We start from the raw sequence: 20,291 nt of genomic DNA on the forward strand, positions 1-20,291 counted from the left end.
AAAGAAATCATAGTCACTCCGGCATGTGCTTTTTAAAGAAAGATTTTCATTCCCATCGTTTACAGACAACGGGGAAAGCAAACATGGGTCCACCCGCTGGTCAAGAAACCCCATCAACTCCGCCCAAACCCGGTACAAAACAATCTCCTGAATCCCCACTGGCCACACCCCTGAAGAAAAACGCACCCAAGAAGGAGAAGAAAAGAAGTGCTGAACCCGCCCCTCCAGAGGATGAGGATAGCTATGGAGGATACACCCCACCCCAGGGGAGCTCCAGGACAGAGGATGATGTAGACACACTGAGGGATATGGAAGAAGAAGAACGGGAGCTAGAGAGAAACGCCGATCAAGTGAAACGGATGAAAGAAGGTAGATTAGAAGTATTCTTAAGTTATTTTGTGATAATGTATTATAGATACATTTATTAGCTACTTTCTTCTGTTCAACTTAATATTCATACTTGGAAAAGTTAAATAATTTAATATGTTTATACTTTGCATAGATATTATACCAGTCCTTCAAGTTTTCTATATGTATACATACATGTTATTCTAAATGAAAGTGCATTTTTTTTAAAACAGGAATGGAGGAATATCACTTGTTAAGAAAAACTCTGCCCGTTTGTTTGAAATTTACTCGTGATGGTAGCTTTGCCACCAATTCCAACTTTCATGGAATCCATGATTATGATTTTCTGTTGAGCCATTTTCCCATGGTGGTTTCTATTATTGGCTAGTTTTTATGACACAGAGACCAGGGGAGCGTTTCATGAAAGGACTTGTCAAACGTTTTATCCGACAAGTCCTGTTTTATCCGACAGTTACCATAGTAACAGTGGCCCTCAGCCAATCAAAATCATGGAAAGATGTCAGATCTGACAACTTGTCAGATGAAAATATTGATGAAACGCTCCCCAGGCGACCATTTCATCAACATTTTTGTCCGACAAGTTGTCAGATCTGACATCTCTCCTTGATTGTGATTGGCTGAGCAGCACTGTAACTATGGCAACTGTCGGATAAAATGGGTCTTGTCGAATAAAATGTCCGACATGTCCTTTCATGAACTACTCCTCTGATTTTATTCACTGGGAACTAATTCAAAGGCCAGTGCTGAAACCTTTAAAGCAGAACCAGTAGCTATAATAGCACCACCTCTAGTATTCTACTCAAACCTGGCCAGGTTTCTAACCCACAATGCAACATTCTGAGCAATGTACTCTTGTAATTGATGCCCACCTGGATAATAACATGCTAATTCACTACTCAATACATTCATTCAGCAGTGATAATCTACCAAGTCACAAAACAATTACTTTCCTGTTAAAACATGTTAGTTTCTTTATACCAGTGAAAGTACAAGGCCTATTTATTCTCTTTAGTTTGAAAGGCCATCTTAAAATGAATATAGACGAGATATTTATAACACACAGTCAATGAGAGAACACACAGTGTTGGTCAATGCACCCTTTCTTTAAGACAAAGTAATTTTGTTGATTTCCAATAACTTCTGTGAACTCAACTGACTTTTCTGATACTGACAAAATCCATCATTGAGCTAGCTATTTCAAGTTATGCACACCTGTTTCATCTGATGACATTTTCCTTCCTGTTTTAGATGCTAAAGTGAATGCACCTGTTGGTAGGGGAAGACCCAAACCCAAGGCTGGCTCAGCTCCAGCTAATGTCCACCTAGATTTCATGGACGTTTCTGTGCGCCATTTCTGTTTCTCTATTGATTTGAGAAGCATCAAAGATGTTAGCACATCAACAAATCTTAGTGTCTATCTTAGGTAAGTGAATATTTGAAGTGCATGAAGCAGTGATTTATAAAAATGTCTTCATGTTGTCTAAATGTGTTATGTTACTGTCATTTTATGATATACAGTGTATTTGCAGGTTTTTGTTGTGTTGTGTTATTTCATGTTCAACTGAGGATTGTTTCATGTATGCCATTTGAATATTTGATTGAACTCTATTAAAAGAGTTAGTTCACTGTTTGAGAAATTACATTTTTATTTCATGTGATTATTTATAAATCAATTATTTTACTTTTAATCATTCATTCTTTCATAGATTTATTAATTTATCAGTTAATTCATTCATCCATCGATTTGTTTGCTCATTAATTAATTGATTCATTCATTCATTCATATCTATTTTGTTTCATTCATTCATTATTCATTACATATTTTGTTCATTTCTGGTCCATGCACCTGTCCTATCAATTGATACTCCTTGCTGAATTTGTATTGTCTGTTTTAATTAGAATTTCAGGTGATCTTGATCCTAAAATAACTTCTCATTTGAACCATTCTAATGACAAAAGAGATTGTCAGCTTTGAAAAAGATACATTACATCATTCATCGCACTTCCTTATATTCTTATATACATGTGTATGTATCGAAAAGAGAAAGCCCAGATTCAGGGGATGTGTCATAAAACATAGAAAGGGTGTTCTAGCAAACTTCTGAGGTCTATTGTTGGGCAACAATACTGAGAAGGATTAACACCAAGCATGGAGCTACTAATGGTTTAACCAGTCTATCCATACGAGTACATCCTGTTCCTCATGTCAGTGTGGAATCATTGTAATATCTCACTTTGTGTAAAGTCAGTCAAGATTAAAATGAGACCTTTGGCCCGTAACACAAAGATTACAAATAATTGTAGAACTTTTTTTTACGATCGATTGAAATTGAATACAATGTACAATTAATCGTGAAAACCAAGTGTATGATAATCGCTAACCTTAATGTTATAGTACCCTGGTCATAGCAATGCATTTTGAATTAATACCAACTTCTCCATCCAATGTTTTTTTTTTGTAACCCATACATGTATAAATAACATTCAACCTGTCAATGACAACCACCTGATCAAATGTACCTTTATTCTGAACTAAATGAAAACCACAAAATAATACTCTGATGGTTTTGTGGTGTGTGGTCACAAAGGCCCGAATTCACAGAGGTGGTTTTGAATTTATGAGTCCACTGTTTTTATTCATGAGTCCACTCTTCAAACAGTGGACTCATGAATAAAATAGCGTATCTAACCATGGTAACAGGCATCAATTTGGCGCACTGTGACAAAAGCGCGCATCAGAATTTGACATTTTTTATACACGCGCCCGATACGCGCTAAATTAAGCGTAATTTATACAGGAAATCTGCATAAACCATGGACTCAACCGTGGGTTTTCAAAACCACCTTTGTGAATTCGGGCCAATGAGTTTGTCATTAAAATTTGTTATGTTTTGAGAGATTGAAATAGTCATTCAGTGTGGAATAATACTGCCAAAATTCCATACATATAAAGATAAAAAACTAAAGTTTGTTGTGATTTACTACAACTATATTTGGTTTCATTATGTGTCAGTGCAAAGGTCTACTAGCAGCAAACCTAAGCTGTGTTCCTTCGGGGTTGTATTCCAACTTTGCTACATCAAGAGTTTGTGTTTCAAGAAAGTCAACATTAGTTCAATATTGCAAGTGTCTATCACAAAAACTTGAGAGCACACGTGGGTATAATGGGAACCGATATCTTACTTCATGCATCTTTGAAGTCTACACTGCATTTTCATCAAATCCATGTGTTTTCTGGTTTCAGGTACACCTACCCATTCTTTGGAAGCTCTTCCCCTGTCATGACACACCCTCCCGTAGAGGTGAGGAAACACACAGAGGTTCTGCTTCCTAATTCATTCTGTGCATTTGACTTTGCTACAACTCCCCAACAACTCAGAGAGACGTTGCTCAGGTAAGCACTGCGAACAGAGAGATTATGTTGTAGTCAAATGTACCGAAAAGGACTACGAAACATGATGTGAATGGACGGTTAAGAAGGACTGATGTATCATGATGATGTGTAAATGATCAAAAGCATTAATTCATTATTCAAAAGAACTAATAATTTATACATATTATTGCATTGCAGTTAAAAGTACACGTAAGCACTGGTATTGCATTACCTATGAAGTATTGTAGTTGAGTTTGAAACATGGCTGACATGACAACTTTCTTAGCTCTTAATTCCAACCCAATCTTGTTTGTTTTCAGTTTTTCATCAACTTCTCTACATTCCACTATCCCAACAGTCTTTGTGAGGATGTTCCACATGCTGAACATTAAACCTCTACACTTTTCTTTTGTTTCAGGGTTCCATTATTAGTAGAGGTATGGCATCGTGATAAGATGGTGAAGGACCAATTACTAGGTGTAGCTAGAGTACCTCTCTCTGGGATCATCAGTGCTGATCGGGCCAGAATTGCAGTGAGTATTGCTTTGTTCATCTTATCTGACAGCTATAAAAAAATCATATTCATGCACCTAGTATGCATACCTAACTGCAGCTGCAAAGAGAAAAATAATGAATTTTTAGGGGGCAGTCACTGGTTGAGATACCATTTCCAATTAATAATCCAGTTTTTTCTCACCCATGGTATTTGTTTTCTTAATAACATCCAGTCTAAAGATAAAAAATACTCTTAATGTTTCTTGTTTAGTTGGTAATGGCATGAATGTGCATATAATGATGTGGAGAGAATTTTCCTGTTATTCCATTCAAGAAAGTTTTTCCTGAAATTGGTGTGCTAGTGAAATCCTGTATTGCAGATATCACAGCTTTTCAAGTTAGCCAATAAATCTTGTTCCTAAGCATCATTACCTAGAGAGGTTTTTTGTAATTCTCAGTGATTTGTAGTGACTTGTTTGATGGGTGACATGAATTGGGGCATATTCATGGTCCCTATTTATATGTTATTAGAGCAAATAATTATCACCAGAATTTGAGGAAACAAGGATTGGCTTCCTTGCTACTGATTGATATGATCAAAGAATTTGGAATGTAGTTGCACCATACTTTGATATCATAAAAGCTAGGATTGTTTTATATTTGTGCAAATCTATCCAATCGTTACATTATTTATCATCAGCCTACCAGCGCAGAGGCTCAAGAAGGCTGGAGGCAGATCTTCACAGAGCGGGTAGCAGCGGAGACCACGGAAGGTAGACGTACCAAGATGGCGGAGCTACAGGTGGTACTAGGACTAGAGGATTACGGTCCTATCAAGACACAGGAGGTGTACATGGGTCCTGGTCCTGACTTGTCACAGGTAAGATTGGTCAGTGAACCTGTCTGTTGAGCCCACCTCAGGGAAACAGATAAAGTGGTTTCTAGAGACAGGTGAACAGGTAGTACTAGGACTAGATGATTATGGTTCTATCAAGACACAGGAGGTGTACATGGGTCCTGGTCCTGACTTGTCACAGGTAAGATTGGTCATTGAAACTGTCTGTTGAGGCCACCTCAGGGAAACAGATAAAGTGGTCTCTAGAGACAGGTGAACAGGTAGTACTAGGACTAGAGGATTATGGTCCTATCAAGACACATGGGGTGTAAATGGGTCCTGGTCCTGACTTGTCACAGGTAAGATTGGTCAATGAACCTGTCTGTTGAGGCCACCTCAGGGAAACAGATAAAGAAGTCTCTAGAGACAGGTGAACAGGTAGTACTAGGACTAGATGATTATGGTTCTATCAAGACACATGGGGTGTAAATGGGTCCTGGTCCTGACTTGTCACAGGTAAGATTGGTCAATGAACCTGTCTGTTGAGGGCACCTCAGGGAAACAGATAAAGTGGTCTCTAGAGACAGGTGAACAGGTAGTACTAGGACTAGAGGATTATGGTTCTATCAAGACACATGGGGTGTACATGGGTCCTGGTCCTGACTTGTCACAGGTAAGATTTGTCAATGAACCTGTCTGTTGAGGCCACCTCAGGGAAACAGATAAAGTGGTCTCTAGAGACAGGTGAACAGGTAGTACTAGGACTAGAGGATTATGGTTCTATCAAGACACAGGAGGTGTACATGGGTCCTGGTCCTGACTTGTCACAGGTAAGATTGGTCAATGAACCTGTCTGTTGAGCCCACCTCAGGGAAACAGATAAAGTGGTCTCTAGAGACAGATGAACAGGTATTACTAGGACTAGAGGATTATGGTTCTATCAAGACACATGGGGTGTAAATGGGTCCTGACTGGTCATAGGTAAGATTGGTCAAACTACCTTTCTATTAAGGTCACCCAAAGAAAATATGCTAAAGTGGCCTCTGGAGACGGGTGGACTTTGTAGACACATCCTATGATACAGGATGTCAAATAAATGAATTGAATTGAATTGAATTGAATTGAATATAACACATATTCCTTACGCATGGGAGACAGTTTTGGTGGGTGGCCACCCAGGCAGGTTGGACCATGATTCATTTTGTCTTGGGAGCTGCTACACATCACTCCACCAGTCTGTATTGCACTGAGAAGTAGAAAATAAACTACTTGAGACCACACAATGCTCATAATTCCATAGTTCCATTTTATTTCAACACATGTTGGGAGTAGAAATGCCTGTAGCATTTTCATATATTTGTGTATGTTAAAAAGTGCTATGTGGATAAAATGTCATGCTGTGAATTGAACCCAAGATTTTCATGAATGTAGCAAGGTGCCTTATACCACTCGGCCACAACACCTTCACCAAATCCTTTATCTGTCTAGCTTGTTATGATTTACATTTAACGTCACACTTATGCATGTTATCATCATAAATGATATTGCGTTTGAAGTGATGAAAACATTCTTTTCTTCAGCCATTTTTGTATAAACTCTGTTTTCACTGGACCAGGATTGATGCTGATGAAGATGCTGTTGATACAGATTCTTTGGCTCAGTGGTAAAGAAGAAACTTTATTATGACCTGGCATTTTAGTACTTACTAGACCTTCTCATTGTTTGGATATTAAATGGACTTATTTTTTTACTCCTTTCATTAGACAACCAGTACAAGCAGCTCAAGCCAACCTCCAGCCAGACAGCAAGCTCCCCCTCCTCCTCCCCCAGACCCCAGGGAGACACCGGAATACAAGGCTGCAATTGAACTCGAGATGTGGAAGGAACAGCAAGCTGGCATGTTTGAGAACCAAGTAAGGAAACTCTATGAAGTATTAAACACATTAAATATTTTGATTTAGAAAAGTGAAAAAGTCTCCCAGATAGCCTTTGATATTCAAGACGTAACCCCTCTCCCTCCACATCCCTTTTATCTTCAATACGTATACTGTTTTGTATCACTGACTGCTTATACCTTAGTCACATTTGCTCCATGGCGGCCGTACGGCGAGTCGAAAACAATTTTAACATTGCTTTTAATAAAATGAATAAAACAGGTGTTTTTTACTCGCCGTATGGCTACCGTAGAGCAAATGTGGCTGAGGTATTAGTTGTTTTATTCACTATGCAAGAATGGTATACTGTATTAGCATTATCTGTGTTTGATTTATCCTGTAAAACAATCAGAGTATCATAGTTTTATTGTTTTCTATTTCATTGTAGATGAAAGAAAAAGAGCTTAATCAGCTTCAATCACTAGCTGAAGAATTCAAAAGGAGAGACAGGGAGAGAACATTAGTACTCAAGAAAAAGGTAAAAACTGCATTTTTAACAGTATTCATGTTAAATTTATAGGTTATGCATGTTTTGCCAATCCACTATTTCTAATCTGTATCCAGATTTTGCTTTATGACTCTGCCAGTAATCAACAGAAATCATTATGATTATGTAAAAACGTGTGTTATACAATTTGAATTCTGCATAGTGAAATATAGCTGAACGTACCCTAGTTTCCATGCACTTTAATGATGCGTACAAGTATATTCAATTGGTCTAGAAGCAGTTGATCTACTTCTTAGATCATCTAATACTGCATGGGCTAAACCAATTTGGTCTACTATCAATCTGGTCTTATTGCCGATTGGTCTACAGTACATGAGGGCCCGTATTCTGAAGTCAGGTTTAACTTAGACCATGGTCTAACTCTGTGCTCAAATTATGGAAAGCCAAACATGTCAAAATTTTCCTTACATTGCATGTTTCTTTTGCTTACTGTGCTCTTTCCTAACTTGTGAATGGTGAAGAAAATTATCTTATTTATCTTTCCGAAACAGTTAAGAATTAATTATTTGAGCAAAAAATGAGCTGATACATTTATATTATATTGTTAGAGATTTATGCAACTATTGGCTGTCCATTGTTAAACCACAACTTTAAACAAGAGTTTAGATTAAACTCGAATTCAGAATACGGGCCTAGGTCTATATAATACTTAGTCCAATTATCATTAAGTCTAATGGCCAGTTAGTCTAATTTCCACTTTGCCTACTTATTCTTACTTTATCAAATGAAAATTGGTTCAACAGTAAATTTAACCATTCAGACCAAGTGGATATTGGATGAAAATGGGAAGTTAGACCAAATGATAAATGGGCTAAATGGCAATTAGACTAAATGGATGGTTGTAGACAAAGTAGGATTAGACCATCTGGAATGAGACCAAGTGGAAAGAATATGAAGCGGGTGTAGAATAATCAGCGATTTACTACAAAATATCAATTGGTCCAGATCTGATGATTTTCTTTGTCATTTTAGACGGACGAGTATGCAGCACTGGAAGAACAATTAAAGCTTGCCTTGGCCGACGTAGAGAGACGGGAACACCAGCTAGCTGCTAATGAAGCGGAAGTAGTGAGGCTTCGGGCAGATCTAGAGAGGGAGCACCAACATAAGCTTGTAGAAATACAAGAAGCTTCGAGGAGATTAAAGGAAGATTGCCTGCATCAGATAGAACTTGAGAAGTAAGCAATTCTGTGAAAATATTCATACATGCCATATAAAGCATTGTTCAGATTTGACATTGTCCAGATTTTAATTTGTTGTCAAATTTCAAAGATCAGTACCAAATAGCATATAGCACCTCACAAATTCCAGTGTGCTACTCTCATAAAAGAAATTGTGAATGTAATTTGTAAAGGGTTTATAAAGTCAATATATATGGATAAATGAAGCAATTGATTCCTATTTTCCTGTAAAAAAGGCCTTTTTTTTATTTTTAGGGTTATTTGTATTTTGTTTTCATGTTAATGAAATCAAGTTGAATTGATATGCTCTTAATTGTTATTGAGTGATTATTTTGAAGTTGTCTCCTGACTGTGGTTAGCCTTGTGTTGTGCATTTGAAGGCAAAACATTTAGATACAATTTTATATTTCAACACATAATGATTCTGCCCTAAAAGGCACTGCTATTATTCTAATTGAAATTCCTTGTTAGTTATTTTTGTCCTATTCTCCATCATTAACATACCCAATAGTAAATTACAGCAGAAATTACCCCTACAAATTTCTGAAAAAGTACTACATGATTGACAAGTAGAGATCCAAAGTGTTAATTTCACAGCTGGGTTGAGAAAATGTACTTTGTTGGTATTTCCTGTAATTGATTTTTGAGCTACATTGAATTCTATGGATATCTATCATTGAAAGGATGTTAATTATTCAAACATCCTGTTTATGTGAAGGTTTTTGGGTGAGATTAGGCTGGGTGTACAAAATTGATTACAATTATATATACTCTGTATAAAAGGCAGGTAGGAAATACCAACGTGTGCATTTATAATAACGATAAAAGCAACCAAAGGAGTCAAAATGTGATAAAAAGAGAGTGAGGAAAAAATGGTAAAATTCAGGCTTGTTGTAATATTGTTTCTTAGATGGAAGCTCAGTCAAAATAAAAGAAACGTTTTTCCATCTTTCATTCCAACCAATCGGAGTGTTTCATTTCATGTCTATTTTGAACAATGAAATATGGATTTTCATTTTCATCATTCAATTCATGATATTTAGTAATCAGTCTCCATGAAAAGAATAGTGTGTGTTTTATTTACATGTTCAAAATCTAATCTATACAAAATCCACCTCAGTACATGTATAACAGTATTTAAAGATTGCTCTTACCAAGTGACATATATATTTGGTGGGGTTCACATGGAGTTTCTATTGTACATGTACATGTATGTAACTGATATTCTATGCCCATATTGATTGTGTTTTAGATCAAGAGTGCGGGTATTGGAGGAAGAGAAACAGAGATTGGCCTCACAGCTAGCAGATGCTGATCAGAGATTAGCAAAGAAAGATCAAGAATTTGAACAATTCAGGCAGGAGTCTAGCAGTAAACCAGAGATTAAACTTCAGGCACAGATCAACCTTCTTACTCTGGAAAAGGTATTTCTGTGAACATATGTAGAATCAGACATTGATGAAATTGTTCAAATTGTTATTATACATGTCAGTTCTTTGTTGGATTATGAATATATTGTATGTAGTCTTGATTGTTTTTTTTTTAGGTAATGTAAAAATAACATTTATCAATCAACATTGTTTCTCAATTAGATTATTAAGTAAGTTATATATCATTGGATAATAGAAAATACAGTTAAGATTTGAATTAAAAACATGTTATATGTCTTTGGAGTTTTGATGTGTATACATGTATTTGGAAATGTGGGCTTTTTAGACTAATATTCATTCAAATTTAATGGCATAAGTTGGAAATAAATGTTGATGATGTTTAAGTATTCATTACTTTAATTTCATTTTGTTTGAAGGGATTTCATATGATCTAATACAGCGCTTCTCAACCTTTTTTTACTCGAGGACCACTTTGACTGACTCTCAGATTTTTTTCGAGGCCCACCTACGAAAATTTTAAGAAAATGTCAATTTTGAGGTGAAAATGTTTCGTGAAATTTGAACACAAAGCTCTGAAGCACATTCGAAACAAACAGTTTGAGAACTAATCTGCATTTGCAAATGTCCGGTAAATGGGCGACAATTAACTACATACACAATATTCATGCACAAGTCATGAGGTTCACATTAAAGTAAGATCGAAACCACATAGTGTGCTTGATACCTAAGCCTGTTTAGGACATACCATGTTCGAAGAGGTCTGTGAAAAGTCTATAGTTTGATTTTCTTTTATTTTTTTTCTCCCTCTGGAGCTTCTCGCAGCCCACCTGAGAGAGATTCGCGGTCCACCGTTTGAGAAGCGCTGATCTAATATAAATGTATAATCTCTCTCTCTCTTTCTCCCGACTCCCCAACCACCATGCACCCTTCTTAGGTTGAACTAGAGCGGAAGTTTGAATCGGTGACCAAATCCAAGATCCACTACAAGCAGCAATGGGGGCGAGCATTGAAGGAACTTGCTAGGCTGAAGCAGAAGGAGGCCACGGAGGCTAGACAGAGACTCAAGAGACAGCAGCAGGAGCTGGAGCATATGAGGTTAAGATACCTAGCTGCGGAGGAGAAAGAGGTCGCCAAGGAGGAGAAGAAGGAACTGCAGGAGATCAAGGGAGAATTAAACAGGTTGGTCTGAAGAAGATCCTTGTGTATTGGAAGTCTTTAATGAGTAACAAGAGCGGAAACTGTAAGAAAACTTGTCTTTGGAAGCAATTAGAAACATATGTATTAGGGGCAATATAGATGTTTTAATTTATTATTATTATTATTTGCCCTGGTATGATTGTATCAAATTGTAACTTTGGATGTGAGCCTAGTTATGCAATAGAAAACAAAGCATCCAATTAAAATTGTTCCTACCAAGTACCCATTTATCTCACGTGGATGAAGTTTGACTAATGTAGATAAATATCCTCCTTAATGGGGTTTGTTGTTTCTGTTATTTAAAGGGGAATCCAACCCAACTGAAAACTTGTTTTTATAAGGAAAAGAAAAATCGACAAGTTGATAGGTGAAAGTTTGAACAATATTGGACAAACAACAAGAAAGTTATGAATTTTTAAAAGTTGTAAATATTGGTAATCACTATACCCATGGAGACTTCAAATTGGCCGCATATGGGATGTCATAGTGATGTAAGGCAAGGACTACTCTTTCATGTACTCCAATACATATTATGGCTAAAATGTCATTTTTTCCTAAAAGTTTTATTTCAAATTATATTTTTCTTTCATGAGGATATAAAACAATATACTACCTGGGTTATATTTAGAATACTGCCCCAGGGGAATGGGTACTTAGGAGAAAACCCCAAATCCCTGATAATAAAGTACATGGCCTATGGGAAAGTTGTCCTTGCCCCTTGTCATAATTTACTTCCCCAGTTGCCAATTTGAAATCTACATAGTATTAGTGATCTCAATTTTAAAACAGCTATAACTTTCTTAATGCTTGTCCGATTTCTTTCAAACTTTCACCATTCTGTTTAATTTTTTTTTCTCCTTCCCAACACAACATTTTATGGCCAAGGCTGGATTCCCCTTTAAGTTTATGATGTTTTCATTAATTGGATGGATTCCACCAGGCATTGTTCTGGGGCCCATAACACAAAGCCTAGCGATTGATCCTACAGTTGAATTGTATGATTGGTAGTATACAAATAGCGAATAGGCATGAGTGCGATGGTGCGAGATTTCGCATGAGGTGAAAGTGCATTATTTGTTTTATAAAATAGCAACACAGAAACAATTTTTTTAAAAGTTACAGTACAGTTTTGTTGGACTTTTACCGCACTGGTTTGCTCGAGCGTGCAATGTCAATTTTCGTTGCACACCTTTTGCACTACCGTGCAGTGCACAAAAAAAGTTGGATGTCATGTGACGCGTATTGACCAATCGCGATGCTTGAAATAATACAGCTATTTTATAATATACAAATAGCGAATAGGCATGAGTGCGATGGTGCGAGATTTCGCATGAGGTGAAAGAAAGATGCTCTATTCAACGAGGCGTTAGCCAAGTTGAATAGAGCATCTCTTTCTTTCACCGAATGCAAAATCTCGCACCATTGCACGAATGAGAATATTCGCTATTTGTGTTGTACAACGCCTCGGAATCTAGCGAAAATATGAACAAGACAAAACCTTCATTTTTACTGAGCGCAATGAATTAAATCGTATTGTGACGTCACCTCATAAAGCTGTGCAACGGTACATTTTGGATGGTTCGTTGTGTGTGCAATGGTACGACTATTTGACATTCAGCCTCCCATTTGCTCGCGTACAACAAGCTAAGTAGGCGTTGTACAACGCATAATGATCTATGTTATCAATCATAAAAGTCATCCCTACCATCAAATACTAAGCTTTATGTGTTTCTGGGCCCTGGTCCACTCCTATCTCCTGCTGTTTGGATTGACATTGATCTGCGATGTTGTGTTCATGAAATTAATGTCAATATATAAATTAGTAACCATACCACGGTGAGATTTCAACTGTAGTTAAAGGGGGATGACTTTATAATATAAAAGTAACGTTTTTAGCATTTATACTAGTTTAATGAATCATTGGTGGTAGTTATATTATATTATAAAAAGAGGTTATTAAAATGTTTAGTAGCTTTTAAATATCAAAGATAAATGTACCATTCATACTTCTTCAGAATTTATATAACCAGTTTGAATGTTAATTTTTTTTTTCATGTATAGATTAAAAGACAGTGAAAGGAGTAAAGAGAAGCAGCAGCAGGCAACCTCACAACCAGGAGAAGAAGACATGAACTCAGAAGAACACCAACAGGAAGGCATGCACCGTATAGAGGATGCAGCACTGGAAGAACATGTAGCGAGGTTGATAGAAGAAAGAGATACGTTACTAAGAACTGGGGTTTATACACATCAAGATAGGATTATTAGTGAACTAGACAAGCAGATAAGACAAGCCATTGCACAGAAAGGGTCATGACAGCAATGATAGAAGGAACAACTGCTGCTCGAAATTGAGGATTCTACAGAAGAAATCATTATTTTTTTATGATTATATACAATCAAGACTGGATGGTGTTAGACAAGCAGATAAGATTGGCCATGGCACAGAAAAGGGTCACAACAGCAAGGGTAGAGGGAACAACTGAATTTGATTGACAGACACTTGGAAAATTCTAGAAAGGAGTTGATAATTTTGTTAATGACTTTGTTGAAGAAAACTAGACAAGCAGATAAGACAAATCATTTCAGATGGTGTTGTTGAGGTTTATATACCATCAAGACTCAATTGAAAGTGAACGAGATAAAGAGATATGATTACCTTGTAAAGGATGAGTGAAGGGCTGTGGCTGGAAAATAGAAAGACAGCCATGAGGAGTCTAGAGAAAATAGATGCTGTTAAGGTTTGTTGGTTTATCAGTGAAACCAACTAAAACAAGACAAGCTGTTCTAAATACACCATTAAGCCAACATAAATAAAGGGCCCAATTGCATAAACGTTACAGTATTAGTATATTACTATATTATAGTAACTTTGCCTTCCTATCTTAATAGGACCTACTCAGATTCAACATTTTGACAAGTATGTTCTTCGCAAATTTTGATGAGTATAAAGTTGAAAATGAGGCTGTTCTACTCCCATGATGGTGCTGTATGCATGAAATTTCTACAAAACACAACAAAAATCAATGATTGGCTGGAATGTTCTCAGTGGAGTGTTCATGTGGGGTGACTAACAATTAAAAGTTTCTAAGTAGTTCCTACCTCGGATCTCTCCTTTCCAGCAAAGAATACATGGGCCCGTATTCTTAAGTCGGGTTTAACTTAAACTCAGGTTTGAAGTTGTGGTTTAAGTATGGATGGCCAATTGTTACATAAATCACTAACAGTAGAGATATCATATTTCAGCTCATTTGGCTCTTAGATCATTCATAATTGTCTAGGAAGTATAAATAGATGATTGTCTTCACCATCGATGAATCAGGAAAGAGCACAGTAAACATTAGAAACATACAATGTAATAAAAATGTTTATGTGTTTTCCATAATTTTAGCACAGAGTTAGACCATGGTCTAAGTTAAACCTGACTTCAGAATACGGGCCATTGTGTATTGTGAAGCCTCTACCATCCTTCTTCAATGGGTTATTTAATCTGATAGTCCAGCCTACTTCAATTTTTGATTTGATATGCTTTTTTAAAACCCCAGGTCCTCTGCATCACCATTCATCTTCTCTATGTTCCTATTATCCATTTCATCTATCATTATGAACAATTCCCTGTATAATCTCTTTCCTGGGCCCCAGTGTCGCATAAGAAAATAGTATTAGGGTAACTTTGCCATCCAATTGTAATTACCATGGTAACGCTGCTCAACAACCAATCAAAATCGAGGATTCCATAGAGTTAAGGAAGTCTCATATCCAGTGTACACCGAAATCTCCATGACGATAATTATGCAAAGTTTAGGGAGAGCATTGCTGTACGATGTAAGATAAATTTATTTATACTATTTATTGTAAAAATGTACAAACATACATATGAATTTTAATTAGACCAATAGTGTGACTGGTGTACCTTGAACTTAAGTGTTAAATGCATTAGCGAATTCTCTGGAGATTAGCCTTATGATTGTCACTAGATTTTGAAGTGTGTAAACTTGAATTATGTATTTCTAAAAGTCGAGTGATTTTATGTCTCAGTGTGTTTTTGTTTGTACTTGTCTATCTTTTCGTCATTTCCAAAAGATGCCTTGAATTCTGTGGATACAAGACTTTGCAGTTGAAAAAGTTTTTGTTTACATTGGGTGATTTCAAGTTCGGTGTTATTTCTGGATATCTCTTCGTACTTTGTTCATATTCTCCAAGCCTGCTAATCTCTGCCGACAGGGCTGGAAGGTATGGGATTAGTGTCATTAGGTGTAAGTGGTATAATGTTTCTAAACCCACATTCCCTTTTGGGGCTTGGTTTGGCAGTTTCATACAGACTCTCAGCCACCATTATGAACACCACCGAACTTGAAATTGCATGATATGAATGTTCATCCTTGCCAAATGATCTACATTATATTTATCAAAATTGTATTTTCATTTCAGATGTTAACTTGGCTAATCCATTAATTCATTACAATCAGCCATTTTAAATGACAAAAGTGTTTTGTTTTGCCTCGTTTTGAAATTGAGAAATGTTCATTTTTTCCAGAATGAAATTTATGACTACCAAATCAGTATCGAGTGTGATTTATATAGTTTATGCAGGTGTAAACTAAGTATGTTTTTGTACTTGTAAATATGTACATCTTTGTGTAAATTTGTTGTTTTGTATATTGTGTAAATATTTGATGAATAAATGATATAGGTTTCATGAATTTCTCTTTTTTTGTGCTATTTCGGTAGATTGATGTTTAGATTAACAAGGGTATCGTGATGTAGTAGTGGCTTTGCTGCATGTAGGGCTTTCATACTGTCTATTTCCAATCTACAATTTTCTTGTCTATTTACCAAAAGGATTGAAAGGAAAGTCTGGGCTCTGCTTAATAGATGAGGTTCCTTAGAAGGATCAAATGGGGAAAAAAGGATTTTACACAAAATAATGCAAAACCCGGTTATGATACCTATTACTGTAAGGTAAAGTAGTGAAAATAAAGTTCCTTTAGATAAAATAGATCCTGTCTATAAAGCTTTTTCAAGTTATGGATGCTTTCATGAAGAGCTGTTTGAATTGAGCTCCAAATTGGTTTAAAAAAAAAGAATTATGAGATCCTAGTAAACAAAATTATAATAGTTTGAAAGAAATTGGAGAAGGATAAGAATATTATGGACGATTGTAAATTAAGATTGCTTTTTAAATCTCAACTTGGCAATAATGTGAGAAAAGGAATGACAAATTACCATTTTGTAAATATTTGTAGGAACTGAAATCTTACTGGTAACTTGTCTGGCTTTGTTGTACTTTATAGCTTACATCTTCAGAGTTGGCCATTTCTTAACCAATTTAAGAGAAGGGAGAAAATACAAGTGGAAGAGTCATATTTTCTTGACATGAAATTTGTAATGTTTTTTTCTCTCTCACTGTAACATTTCTTACTTGTTCCTACGTCTGGCAACCTTTCTTTGAAAAGTATCTGGTATATTTCAATGTATATTAGGAACCCCATGGAACGTTTGATGAAGGGTTACTTTTTCATGAAATTCAAAACTTTGAAGAAAAAATAAACTGAGCTTGAAACTAATCAGTGAAATATTGGTAAAACTTTTATTACAATATAACTCATTGAAATGCTCAACAATTCTTGATTAAAAATTTACATATATTTCTTATGTAAACATATATACACACATGCATATATACCATGCCTAAGGCTGCATAAAGTTAACATATATACATCTATATACATCAGCTTTAAAAAAAAATGAAGATTTTCATAATGAAAATCATTTTCTTTGGCTTAGGCAAGGATTGTTTCAATCCTTCAAATGTAAATTGCATCATAGCAAAATGGAGAAATAATCAACTCTCCAATTTTTTTTGAGAAAACCTTTTCTGTAAAAATAGAATACTAGTAAATCATGAAGAAAAAATAAATGTAATCAATAAATCATATTTCATGAGGAAAATACATTTCAGTTTCAGGTATGATCATATGTATCACATACTTTTCTTGTCAATTTCCTACTTGAAAACATCGCTAACATTAACCCACTTTCTTCCATAAACCCTGAACTGGAACCCTAACATGTAACCCTAACACTTGATAAAAATCACTTTGAAGAAAATACCAAGTGACCTAAATTTTAAAGCATTTCTAATAATGAATTTTCATTTGTAGAAGTAACCAAATATTCAATAAAATAAGACAAATTTTCTTCACTATTCAGTATAAATTAATTATACTTCATATCTTTTACAACATTTGTTGTCTAAATCCTTAACTGACATGATTTTGAGAATGTCATAAATTATCAAACCATTTTATTTCTAATACTATCAACGTTGAGTTCATTGTGATAAATACTAAGAAATATAACCCTCTAATCATGGAAAGCGAGGTCCTCATATGAGAAAGATGCAAAAATATCTCAAAATAAATTACATTTGACAAAATAAGTTTTCCTACCTTGAAAACCTGATATATAGGCAGCTCATAGACTTGTTTCTTTTTCACTTTCTGTGATTCTGTATTACGAGATGATACCATGATGAATATCTGAGTAAAATATGATTAATCTTTCTTTTCAAGACAAATCCTTGTAAATTCAATTTATTTCAGAGCTATTATCACAAGGCATAATCTTAACAATTACTTGATTCCATAAAATTAATACAAATTGGGAATATATTAAACATGTTGTAATGGAGGTAGATGTAAAACTGGAAATGTCCAGACATCCATTCACCTTTCCATAATTCTAGAATGTCGTTATAAAATTACTTAATCGAAATGAATATATTTCTGAACAGTATTTTCTTATTGGTGCTGGACAAGAATGTAACAGAAACTAGATTATGCTATCTATTTTTTTTTCTTCCAATTTTCAACATATATACACAATGTACTTAACTTGATTCGCATGCAGAACGGTACTATGCAAAACACATTTACATGGTTTTTTTTTTCTTTGACATGAACAAGAAATTCCATTCACATTAAATACAAGATTTTAACACATGTACACATACATTATTTGAAAATGAGTGAAGATGGATTGATAATCAACGAGTGATCATTAACGGCAAAAATTTACATTCAGTGATACACCTACTGGCCCTTAATTCACTGAGGAAATTCAGAACAAGGATGATAAAATATCATCCGCATGGCTAATGCAAAATTTGATACTAACAAATTTATTTGCATTCCCTTCAAACTACATAGGAGAGCATTTAAAGCATCCAGTACATTGAACTTTTTTGTGAACTCCAGTCATTCAGTTCTTAATCAATTCCCCAAGAAATATAAATCAACAACTCTGTTGCTGATCACCTTTGGTGGATGAAAAAGGAAAACTGTGCTTGTTGTTCTCACACAAAGACTTGGAAAGGCTGGTAATAATATCAGAGCAGCTATCAATAACATTTTCATAAACATTAGTATGAACTCAAAAGATTAACCTATATCATTATCAAGTATTTTACAGTGTGTCAATTATGCACAATCAAGAATGAATTCATTTAATACATGAAAAACATTTTTACATATCTCATCATTCTATTCGTCAAGGACAAACTTAATTACACCAAACCTATGGTAAATTTCTCAATCGCTTTGATTTAAAACAAAAATGTACAGTGGAATCAATCTCAAAACCTATGAATAACACTTAACAGGATGAAATCTTTGCGAGAAATTAAGAGATCTCATGTAATTTCACCATCATTCAAGGAAGAATATGAGGAACTAGCTTAGAGAAGAATTTTGTCTTGTACATTATTCATGTGCAAGAGATCTTGTGTATATGTCTAACAGTTATTCAATTAGTAAAAAGGAAATAGTTCTGAGATTTTTTTTCTCTTTTAAATTGTTTCTATCCTCATGATAGTTATGTCAGTTTGATCAATACAATTTGAATTTTGCATTCCGCTGAATTCTCTAATTTTCATGGCATCATCTAAAATAAAGTTTGTTACATAATCACAGAGATTCAGTATAATGACATTAAAATATGCAAAATATCTTTCTTAACAATAGAGAGCTCAACTAGAGACTGAACAAAGTCACATTCATTCATAATATGAATTTTAAAAAACATCTAGCTATGATTGGCAGTATTTTATTAAAATTAGAACTTTTTCATGTTCAACATTTTTCGTTCTAGATTTCGATGACATCTTACCCGTCACAATCCAGTGTCAAGTTAGATTGATATCGGGATCTTGAACACATTTAAAAACAAATAAAAATAAGGGATATCCCAACATCTAAAATTCTTCATCTGTACTATGTTTAACAAAATTGATTTCTGACCCATAATCAATGAAATTTTAAAGAATGTCACATCTCCTCACTTTCCTGTAAACAAAAATCTCTGACATATCTTGTGATGTAATATTTGTCACAACAGAGGCTGCGTTACTATCTCACCCATAATAACGATACCTACTTATCAAGCACATATCATATACTTTATCGGAAAACAGGAAATTCTATACGATAATGCAGATTAATAAGCCTGGCTTTAGTACAGCAGCGGTACGCACCGATTGGGTGAAAAAAAAATTGCATTAAAATGATACACCATTCACAGGAGACATCGATGAAACTGATCAAGAAAACAAAGAAATACCATATACCAATCCCGCTTACATTATTTCATTCAAATTCATTTAATTTGATTTAGGTTTGAATATGAATGTAAATATTGTGGCAAAAATATCTATACCAGTATAACTAAAAAGAATACAGAATGTTCTACTCTCAGATAATTTGCTCAGCACTACCACTTTTTTTGTCGGAGCACCATCGTGGAGAAAAATGTTACCGGAATCCAATTGCATTGGCCAGATTGCAGTGCCCCGTACTCACTCAGGCCTAGTTATAATCCAATGCAAATTCATAAATTGTATGAAACCTAATTCTTGTATTTTCATTTCATGGTATCGCATTTGCAAAGTTGAAGTATTTAGACAGTGTCAACATAGTAATAAAACTCAATTCCGCATGATGATTTTCATA

The 20,291-nt window shown here is 35.1% G+C and overlaps 1 protein-coding gene across 1 annotated transcript in view; it reads left to right on the top strand.

Moving 5' to 3' along the window:
- LOC129262174 (centrosomal protein of 120 kDa-like) overlaps positions 1 to 15,986 on the top strand; it is a 28,780-nt gene extending 12,794 nt beyond the window's left edge. The window contains exons 7-17 of the mRNA XM_064100160.1: positions 66 to 369; positions 1,618 to 1,792; positions 3,614 to 3,763; positions 4,161 to 4,275; positions 4,938 to 5,117; positions 6,836 to 6,985; positions 7,395 to 7,484; positions 8,487 to 8,692; positions 9,948 to 10,119; positions 11,021 to 11,265; positions 13,345 to 15,986. Coding sequence (XP_063956230.1) covers positions 66 to 369; positions 1,618 to 1,792; positions 3,614 to 3,763; positions 4,161 to 4,275; positions 4,938 to 5,117; positions 6,836 to 6,985; positions 7,395 to 7,484; positions 8,487 to 8,692; positions 9,948 to 10,119; positions 11,021 to 11,265; positions 13,345 to 13,600 — 2,043 coding nt within the window. The 3' untranslated portion in view covers positions 13,601 to 15,986. The remainder of the gene's footprint in view (positions 1 to 65; positions 370 to 1,617; positions 1,793 to 3,613; positions 3,764 to 4,160; positions 4,276 to 4,937; positions 5,118 to 6,835; positions 6,986 to 7,394; positions 7,485 to 8,486; positions 8,693 to 9,947; positions 10,120 to 11,020; positions 11,266 to 13,344) is intronic.
- The last annotated feature ends 4,305 nt before the right edge of the window (positions 15,987 to 20,291 follow it).

Source organism: Lytechinus pictus, chromosome 5 (assembly GCF_037042905.1).
Source record: "Lytechinus pictus isolate F3 Inbred chromosome 5, Lp3.0, whole genome shotgun sequence".
Lineage (NCBI taxonomy): Eukaryota > Metazoa > Echinodermata > Echinoidea > Temnopleuroida > Toxopneustidae > Lytechinus > Lytechinus pictus.